The sequence below is a fragment of the Notothenia rossii genome, assembly GCF_949606895.1.
Source record: "Notothenia rossii genome assembly, chromosome: 4".
Classification (NCBI taxonomy): Eukaryota; Metazoa; Chordata; class Actinopteri; order Perciformes; family Nototheniidae; genus Notothenia; species Notothenia rossii.
This window is the reverse complement of record NC_136902.1, coordinates 42226300-42236518: the sequence shown is the minus strand read 5'-3', so window position 1 is coordinate 42236518 and position 10219 is coordinate 42226300. Positions and strand designations below refer to the sequence as shown.

The 10219-nt window shown below is 45.0% G+C and overlaps 1 protein-coding gene across 3 annotated transcripts in view; it reads left to right on the top strand.

Moving 5' to 3' along the window:
• The first annotated feature begins 3643 nt into the window (after positions 1-3643).
• The window catches only part of ap4b1 (adaptor related protein complex 4 subunit beta 1), a 67056-nt gene continuing 60480 nt past the window's right edge, over positions 3644-10219 (top strand). For 2 of the 3 annotated variants that reach the window (XR_013807239.1, XM_079675776.1), the window contains exons 1-4: positions 3644-3866; positions 5128-5413; positions 6446-6544; positions 8860-8971. Coding sequence is in view for 2 of the 3 variants with exons in the window: in XM_079675776.1 (XP_079531902.1) it covers positions 3685-3866; positions 5128-5413; positions 6446-6544; positions 8860-8971 (679 nt within the window). In the remaining variant the exon portion in view is untranslated. The remainder of the gene's footprint in view (positions 3867-5127; positions 5414-6445; positions 6545-8859; positions 8972-10219) is intronic. The other variant, XM_079675775.1, reaches the window with a different exon arrangement.

The window sequence follows — 10219 nt, the reverse complement described above, 5'->3', positions numbered from 1 at the left end:
GCCCACCTGCGAGGTGGGCCCCACCTTCGGACTCTCTTCCGGTATAAATAGGAAGGAGGCCCGACAATCTGCTCCCTCTTTTCTTCAGCACCCCGGTACTGAAGCACAGTAGAGACACTAAAGAAGGCTCTTTTAAGAGCCACCTCGAAAAATATCCTTAAACATGAGTACACAGAGTTTTGTTGGAGTTTGCTCCTCATGCCAGATGGGGTTCATAATGAGTTATGACCGGCACTCACGATGCGAATCCTGCCTGGGGTCGGAGCAGGCGCGCGCAGCTCTCTCCCAGCAGGTGCCATGTGCTCATTGTGCCTGTCTCCCTCTGGCCGACAGACAGCTAAGAGCGGACGCTCTCGCTACTTCGGCCGTACTCAAGCCCTTGAGTTCCTGGATCCGAGTGCTAGGCAGGAGTCGGAAGACTCCTACCCCGCCTCCATCCACTTATCACTGTGTGGTTCCCCCATCCCGTTTCAACCCCGGATGGAGGAGACAGAGATGGAGCCCGGTGCCGGCGTGGCCCGGCTGCGGGACCGGCGGTCCCTCTTTCCGCCATCACGGCTCTGCCGTCGATAGGCAGGATCCTGCAGGAACTGCCGGAGATCATCGAAAAGGCAGCCGCCTGGAGAGGTCTCCTCGTTCCCCCGGCTCAGGAGAGCTCTCTTGCCGGTGGCAGGAGTTTTTCCCCTGGGTACAGACCGTCAGAGCGGCTCCCTCCTGGTACTTCCGAACCTGGCGGGAATGTTCGGGGTGAAGCAGGCCAGCGCGGTCGCCGCACGGCGTCCCTTGCTTTCCTCCCCCGGGGACCAGGTTGTCGTCCGATAGACCAGGGGTTCCCAAAGTGGGGGTCGGTCGCGAAATGATTACAAAAATAAAAATGGAAAATTAAAAAAAAAAAAATTATAAAAAGAAATTGATTTTTTCTAAAATTTATTATTTTTTAAAAATTATTTTTAATAATAACGTTTGCATAGACATTTTCAGGGGCGGAATAGCCATCCGTATAATTTCCCCACAACGAAGCTCCCCCTTTGACAATCCACCAATAAAAAACAGATAGTAGTGAGACAATAATGACAGTCCCGCGAGAGTGCGGAAAACTGAAATGAATTCACTAGCAAACCCCCCCCCCCCCCCCCCCCCCCCCCCCCCCCCCCCTCTCGACAGGGGGTCGTCAGTCTCTGGCAATGTTATTTTGGGGGTCGTGGGCCTTCGCTCTGCTGTCACTCCATAGTGAGACTATCAGAGCAGTCCATCATGCCCTCCGAGGTGATAGGCAAGGCTCTCAGCACAGCACTCACCCCATCCATCACCGTCTCCACGGCGAGGATTGCGGCTTGGGTGACGCAGATTCAGTGCCACCTCTGGCTGCAGCAGGAGATGGCCAGGAAAGTGCTGCTGGATGCTCCTATCAGCCCGGACGGGCTGTTCGTACCCCAGTTCCACGCCATGGTGGAGCCCATGAAAACTGCAGCAGAGAAGGCAGACAATATCCAGCAGCATGTAAGCTGGCTCCCCCAGGGGCAGCAGCGCCCGCAGCACCCTCCGGGGGCTCCGTCCCACGTCTCCGCTCCTCCACCACCCGAGATATAGGGTCTCCCGGCGGCAAGTCGGTGGGGATCGAGGCACCCCCGCTCCTGGTCTGCTCCGCGAGAGCCTCCGAAGAAGAAGAAGAAGAAGAAGAAGAAGAAGAAGCAGGGCCGATACTGACGGTTTGGGGGGGAATTTTTGTGAAGAAAATAAAAACGTTTCATTTTCTTACAGTTTGTCTGTGTCATCAGTAACAACTGTTTCTCACATATCCCCCACCCTGTGTAAGCCAGCTGCCTCTGACTTGTCGGTTAGTAGCCAGCAGGGCTCGCTGCAGAAGCCTGCTGTTTTTAACCTATCGGTTAATAAACTGCAGAGCTCGCGGCATTCCTCTGTCCCAGATATGCCTCCTACACACGGTCATAATAAACCCACGAGCGCCGTTATAAGGCCTCATGTGGACAGCACTGCACACACCTCCACTCATCCCCTGGGCGTGTACGCGCTTCATGATGAGAGCCGGAGTGAAATGCAGCGTGTGGAGGCTCCCTCGCAGCCCTTTCGCCTCACGGGTAGCGGTGGCGAGGGCGATGGCGTGGCTCGTTACCATGATGACCACTACAGCACATCTTGCTTAGCTTAACTCTATGTTACACGCACGGCTGTTTGTGCATTACAGAGAGCGCTCACTAGGGCTGCCTCTGTCTGCACAACGCCTGTAACACTGGCTGTGTGAGGCTGTGTCATGTCTCCTCTGGGATGGATCCCCCGGAGAACATCAATGCGCGCTCCACCAGAGGAATTTCCTTCTCTACGGCCTTGCATGGAGGAATGTTAGTGGAAAGACATTTGCACTGCTGCATCTTGGTCTTACCCCTTTGCGTTTATTCATTTTTTAATTGAGGGATGTCTCCCATTCCTCTCTTACCTCATTCACACCAACAGTGTTTCAGGGCCGGTTCGGAGCTGGAGCTTGAAAAGCACCGGGTTTTTCTGTTCACACCGCAGCGGAGCAGCCCCTTAGCTCCGGAATCTGGTTCATTTCAAGCACCAAAAAGTTGTCTGGCTAGAGCAAAAGCACCACATATGTCACGCTTACGTCGAGGCGGGGGCAGGGGCGGGATCAACTCCTGAACAACATCAAAAAGCCCACGTTTTATCCAGTTTGTACACAACGATGGAGAAACTTAACAAGCAGCAGTGGTCCACTGAAGAGACCAGCTACCTATTGGGAATCTGGTCTTCCGAAGAGGTACAGAGGAAGCTGGAGCACAATCGGTCATTGTTGTTGTTGTCGGTGTGAGCTGTGAGGGGTTTCCGTGCGGTTTGGCTTTATGAAGCAGGCACGCAAACGGTTACGTCATGACGCAAACGATGGCGCAATGACGCAGCACCAGTCGGACTCTGGGGGGTATGAAAAGAGCCGGAGCTAAACCGAAGAACCGGTTCTGAACCTGAAAAGCTCTAGCACGGAGCTTGAACCGGAGTTGCATTGGTGTGAATGAGGTAACAGACACACTCTGTAGGCTACTGAGTGTCTTGTCAGAGTGAGTGACGTCAGGGATCCAGCTGTGCGCCTCTTTCCTGCCTGTCGGCACGCAGAGAGCTGCTGTTCCCCCTCTTTTATCGCTGGACAAAGTGTGACCTTTGTCTATACTTTTTTACAGAGGCAGGTTTTTATTGTTCCCAGCCTTCGTCCCCTCATGGAGAATATTCATGTTTTTATGTTATATTTCCAGGGACGGTGATGCGCCATGGCGCAATAGGCATGGGTTATTAACTGATTAGGTGTGTCTGTGCTTCTGGTACCGGGTGGACCTGGAGGGCGAAGCCTATACGAAATAGAACTGAAGTTACCTACTGTAACTCCAGCTTCTATGAGTATAGGCGTAGCCCTCTAAGTTCTGGGCCCCAGTGGCTCCACGAATAGCTGAAGAAAAGCTGTTTTTGTGGGAGCAGATTGTCGGGCCTCCTTCCTATTTATACCGGAAGTGAGTATGAAGGTGGAACCCACCTCTCAGGTGGGCGTGGACTACAAGTGTTTCAGTGCTGCACGGGTGCGCAGGGGATTACCCAATAGCGATAGCCTTAGAGGGCTACACCTATACTCATAGATGCTGCAGTTACAGTAGGTAACTTCAGCTCTCTCCACCCAACATGTCCTCAGCCCTGTTCTCTTTCACTCTTCCAGACGCCGCGGTGGTGAACGAGCTGTACACCCTGCTGAGGGACCCGGACCCCGTGGTGATGGTGAACTGTCTCCGAGCTCTGGAGGAGATCCTGAAGGAGGAGGGGGGGGTGGCTATTAACAAACCCATCACCCATCACCTGCTCAACAGGTGAGAACATGAAAGCTATTCAAGTTTGTGTAGACAGCATTGTATATGAGTGATGCCAGGACAAAGGTCTGTGGCACTGCTGCTACAAACAGCACACACATGATGATATCACCTGGTCCAAGATATGGAAGAGTTGTGCTACATAAGGTAGGATATACTGATCCTAAATTGGGAAATGTTTTCGTTACAGCAGCTTGTTAAAACAAAGGCAATGCACGTCATTCTAAGAAAAAAATTTAGAATAGAAAAGTAAAACATAACTAAAAATGAAAAAAAGTGGAACATGAAAGATAAAAACCTCTAGACTCACTGACAAATAAACACTATGAAGTGCCACATTACAGCTTACACAATTTACTCAAGTAGGATATTATTTACATTAAGTGTGGAATGGATGGAATATTAATGGAAAAAAAAATGTTATAGGTTAAACACTAGGAGCTGCTGCGACAGGCTGCCAGCTTAAACTGTACCATGTTGCATAATGGAGAGTATCTTTATATTATTATTGTAATTTCCTTGTTTGTGTGCCACTAAATAAAACATTTCTTTCTTCTTTACGGAAATAGAATTTGTTCACATTTTCTGTCCTGTGTTTGTTGAGCTAAAGCAGTTCTGCACATGGCTTCCCAGTACTTCCTGATACACTTCCCTCTAAGGCAGTTTTACCAGGAAAACCTGAAATACACTAAGATGATACCAAGATGATAAACAAACAGAGGTATTGGTATATTTACTCAAATACTGTAAATATCATCTGTAACAGCTCCCAAATGGATAGTGTGATGTTTAAAACCGTCTTTAGTCACATTCTGGGTTCAGCACAGAGGGATCCTGATTTGAAGATCAGCTCCAGCCCACCACCACACCACGGTATCAAACCTTAGAAAAGAGATAGCATTTATTCATGCTTCACTTGGATAAATAATGACTTTTAACCAAAAAGGTTTGACCTTTTTTACATTTTTCTGTGACTTCAGGAATACAAAGTTAAACAAATGCTGCCTAACATTGGCAGGACTATTGGTTGGGAACTTGCTGTCTTTTTATTTCTGACTAATCTACATTTCCCCAAAATAAATTGTCTGAACGGTGTTGATTTGAGGTGTGTGTGTGTGTGTGTGTGTGTGTGTGTGTGTGTGTGTGTGTGTGTGTGTGTGTGTGTGTGTGTGTGTGTGTGTGTGTGTGTGTGTGTGTGTGTGTGTGTGTGTGTGTGTGTGTGTGTGTGTGTGTGTGTGTGTGTGTGTGTGTGTGTTCCCAGGTTGAAGGAGTGTGACGTCTGGGGTCAGTGTGAGGTCCTGAGGATCCTGCAGCGTTACCGGCCTCAGACCGAGGACGAGCTGTTTGACATCCTGTCCCTGCTGGACGCCTCGCTGGTCAGCCCCCACCCCCCCATCATGGCCGCCACCCTCAGCCTCTTCCTGGGGCTCTGCTCGGCCCTGCCTGCTGTCGGGCTGGCGGCCCTGGAGCGAGTGCGGGCCCCCCTGCTGACTGCCTGCGGAAGCCCCTCCAGAGAGATGAGGCTCACCACCCTGTGCCACATACAGGTTAGTGGGGGAGAAGTACTCAGATCCTGTACACAAGTTAAAGTAGAAGTACCAGAGTGTAGGAATACTCTGTTCCAAGTAAAAGTCCTGCATTCAAAATGTTACTCAAGTAAAAGTAGAAAAGTGTTATCATCAAAATATAGTTAAAGTACCAAAAGTAAAAGTAGTAATTAGCCGCGTTCACACCAAGTACTTTGCCGTACTTAGTGCCGGCACTTTTTACCCTAGAGCACTAAGTACAGATCGCGTTCACACCGGAATAAGTCGCTGAGGAAAGATTACGCAAATGAGCCGCTGACGTCACTTCTTCTTCTTCTGCTTTGGGTTTACTGGCAGGCCGCAAACCACTTCACGGCGTATACTGCCACCCGAAGTCCCCGGAGTTGGGGACTGGCTTCAGTAGAAGCTGCTGGGACTCCCAGCAGCTTCTACTGAAGCCTTCCGAGTAAATCGCCAGAACGCCGGCACCTCCTCATCTCCACCGCTCCCATGTTTTCTTTTGTATTGCCATAAGTTAGTCTCTCTGCGTTGGTGCGCTGGGCTAATGCTAATGCTAATAATGCTAAGATGGACCATTGTGCAGTATCAGTACTTTTCTAATTACTAAGTATTTCTTCATTTTAATACTTTTAGTTAGGCAACATGTTGAATTCAGAACCTTAACTTGTATTGAGTATTAGTATTTTTTATTAGTGTTTCATGAACTGTGTCCCAATTAATTATTAAATTAATTAAAAAAAATTCTTTTACTGCTATCTTTTATTACATTAAATAACTATTCATATCTTACACTGTACTGAAACTGTTTTATTTTAGCTTAATTACAATTCTTGGCCTTTTTGCGACTGTTTTCAAATCTAATCCTAATGCTTTTAATGTGTTTTGTAAAGCACTTTGAATCAACTTGTGTTGAAATGTGCTGTATAAGGAAGCGTACATCACCTTATAATTAGTCTGTCTGCAGTGGTGATCTCCTGTAAGGGGGACGTGTGTACATGTGGAAAATTAGAAGGTGTGTTGTTCTTCCTCTAGCTGCTGCTGCGGTCTCTGCCTGGCCTGATGGGGGCGCACTACAAGCGTTTCTTCTGTGGCTACGCAGAGCCAGCCTACATCAAGCAGAGGAAGATGCAGGTGATGACTCAAGGCTCGTCTCAATTGAATATTTCACCTCCTCCTTTCCCTCACTCGCGTCCCTTCCTTGCGTCTTAGCTCCGCCTCCGTAAGATGCAAGCGAGAGACACGAGGACAGAGGAGTCCTCAGGTATTAATTGGGATGTCCTCGTTCACCCAAACTTCACTCTTAAACGACGCCTGCAAGCTGTATCCCCTCTCATCGGGCTTAACTGATTAACCCTTTAGAACCGGCCCATTTGTTGTTCAGTATTTATTTAAATGAATGGATCTTTCTCTTGTTAGTCAAGGAATTCAATGTATGATGGTTGGTCCTGCTTTTGTGTTCCGTTTTGGTATCAAATGTAGCCTACATTTAAATGAAAAATATAATGATGTAATGTGAAACCCTTTACTCTGAACATGTGTGTCCTGTAGATCCCCACATTCACCACAAACCCACATTCAGGACTGTGAATTTTAAATCATTTAACTCCTGAATATCTTAACACAAAACAAAACAAATAATTGTTATTTATCAAGATCTAGCCATTTATGAAATAGCTTTCTTAATAGCTATGTATTAGTGACGCTCAAGATCATTAAACATGACCTAAATTGTTAGTAAAACCTTAAGAAATGAATTGCACATAATAATTCCCACGGAGCTGTGAACACTTATACATTTATGTGATGCTTTTCCGACTCATCTTCCAGTTCTCCGTTTTCCTCTGTTGAAATCATAGACTGGTTGAAATCAACGAGCTGTGAAGGAGGGGGCGGGGCTTTTATACGCGAGTAGTGAAAACACTTCCGCGTAGTCTGCTCTCAAGTATCCTCCCTTTCGTCTCCTCCCGCACCCCTCCTCCCTCACCCCCCCTTGACTCCTCCGTCTGCATTTCAGCTATTGGGACGTCCTTCAAAATGGCGTGTCTTGATCGATTTCTGGGTCAAGTCCTAGAGGAGGGGAAGAGAGGAGTCGAGGAGGGGTATTGAGACGAGCCAAGAGTGTTGCTTTTCAACTGACAGGTAGTTCTTAAAAGAACAGAACACATGTTCAACAGGTCCATGTTCTACAGCTAGAGAGCACATTGAAACATTTTAGGCCAGAAGTAGTTAACAGAATCCTGATTCATATGTGACCTAGTTTAACCCCTTTCTTCAGTAGAGGATCCTTGCCTCTGATTGGCTGTTTTCACCCAAATGCATTGTAATTTTCCAAATGCTTTTATGAGTCTAGGAGGATCAGGGTTGGGAGGGTTACTTAAAAAATGTATTCCGTTAATCTGAGCATCACAATATAAAATAAATGTATCCTGATTACTTTCCGTTTTTACTTTTGGATTACCTCAATATCAAATGCAATAAATAAAGGAGAGAAAAGGGATATCAATAAGATGTTTTTACAACAGAACAAAGTGACCTTAGAAAATAAGAAACCAAGATATTTTGTATCAAAAATGTGTCCTCTAGGCTTTCAGCATAGTATAGTTTACAAATGCTGTTTTAGCTGAACACATTCATTCAAAGCAAACACAGTTTTCTTTCCTTGATAGATCACTGATCAGGTATCAACCTACTGCATTTAAAAATAAACAAATTCAATCAAAGTAGCCTAAATAAAACCCAAAAGGAAAATCCAGACGGTATGTCTACCTATCATACATCGAAACATAACATTGTGATCCTGCTAGTAATCCCCACTTTTAAACAATGTACCAGGAATCTGATTATGTATGTTTGATGTGACCGTAAGGAAATACTTACCTTTTTCTTGTATCCTTATAACTTGAACCTGTAACATGTAATCCGTTACTCCCAAAGCCTGAGGAGGATAGAGATTTGTTTTTTCCCAACAGATTTTATGTGTCATGCACCACTGTCAGGATATAGTGACAAAAACAACTGCAGCCTAAATGTAACCCCTTTATTGTTTTCTTTTATATGATGCTGTTTGTCTTCTCTCACCACACCTGTGCTGCCATAAGCTGGTTTTTCTAAATGGAGTTACATGGTGAACTGAAACAAGAGTTTAGTGGGATTAAGTATGCATAGTTGGCACTTGCAATTAAGTCCTCTTATATAAACCTCCTTACAAAATCCTTTTGTGTTTATGTTTTTGAATGTATTTCCTTCCCTTTAAAAGAAACCAAACACTTGTACATGTTAACTCATACTGTACACACTGTTGAATTAGACGTGATTACTTTTCCTAATCGGAATAGTGGCGGATACTGAAGTGCTGGGTACCCTTTAATGGTATCCACACTCACTGCCCGGTATAGCCAGATCAGTACTGGGTGCTGTCAGTGAACTGAAGCTGTTTGTGTTTGCAGGTGCTGGTGGAGCTGGTGAATGATGACAATGTTGCAATGATACTGGACGAGCTGAGAGGGTACTGTACCGACGTGAACACTGACACCGCCCAGGCTGCCATCTCAGCCATAGGTAAACACACTCCTGCAGCAACATAATGCACACACTGCTGCTGCACCATGTCTTTGTTACAAGGCAAACACTCACAGGCAGTCATTTCCTTAAGGCCAGTCACACACCCTTTTACTCACACACACACCAAGTCAAAGTCCAAGTCATCTTTATTATCAATTTACAAAATGCCGTTTCTCACCGTCCCAAAGAATAAAATAGATACATAAATATATATATATATATATACATACATATACAGAATAAAAAATGAGCTGTCATTTCATGTTTCAGAAAGACTCACTTATATTCTCTCCTGTTTCTGTCATATTACACTTTATTTCTAAATGCTTAACTTCAGTAAAGCTCAGGCAGCTTCTTTAACAGTATTACCTGGCTGTTTTTGTCGATTCACTTCCCTGTTCTACAAATGTCAACATTCCCCTCTGAGCCGGGTTGAACAGTAACCAGAGGATGAAAGCAGCCACAGATTAAACACTGTCTGCTATTGTTAAACGAGCCTTTTTTAAGGATTCTAAAAACATAGTCATTATTTATATAGATTATAGATTAGTCATTATATTTCCACATAAAAGCGTTGGCCAGACCTATTTTAAAAATGTCTTCGAGAACATTATCCAAAATATTTTCAACAATAAACAAACCCAGTGAAAACTGTCCCTGCAGTAAGGACTCAGTGTTAGTACATTGGGAAGTGTTTTTTATCCAGCTCAATGCCACAATTCTACCTTCTAACTATACTGTATTTCTAATCTGATAAAGGATTTAAGTACTCTGACGTCTGGATCTTCAGTTAGCACTCTTTCCTTTTTCTACCCACAGCGCCTCACACTCACATTACACTGCTATGTACACATTTAATAAATCTCTATTTCAAAGGTATACAACGTATACATGCCTAAACCCCTCTGAAAATATGTATTCCATAGTTATGCAAACTCTTTACCATTTCTCACATTTGCATTGGTGTAATGTAGTGTAGTACATTTACCCAAGTACTGTACACGTAAGTAAGATTTTAGTGTACTTTACTTTTGTATTTCTTTAATGCTACTTTATATTTATATTCCAGTACAATTTAGAAGCCAATATTGTACTTTACGCCACTACATTTATTTGACTAAATGAGTTGCTTATTACTTATAAGAATACGATTATTGGCTAAAACAGAATATAAATAAACTAATAAAGATCTATGATATATAATTATAGGTTAAGATATCCAGCAGCAGTATACAGGTATTAAAA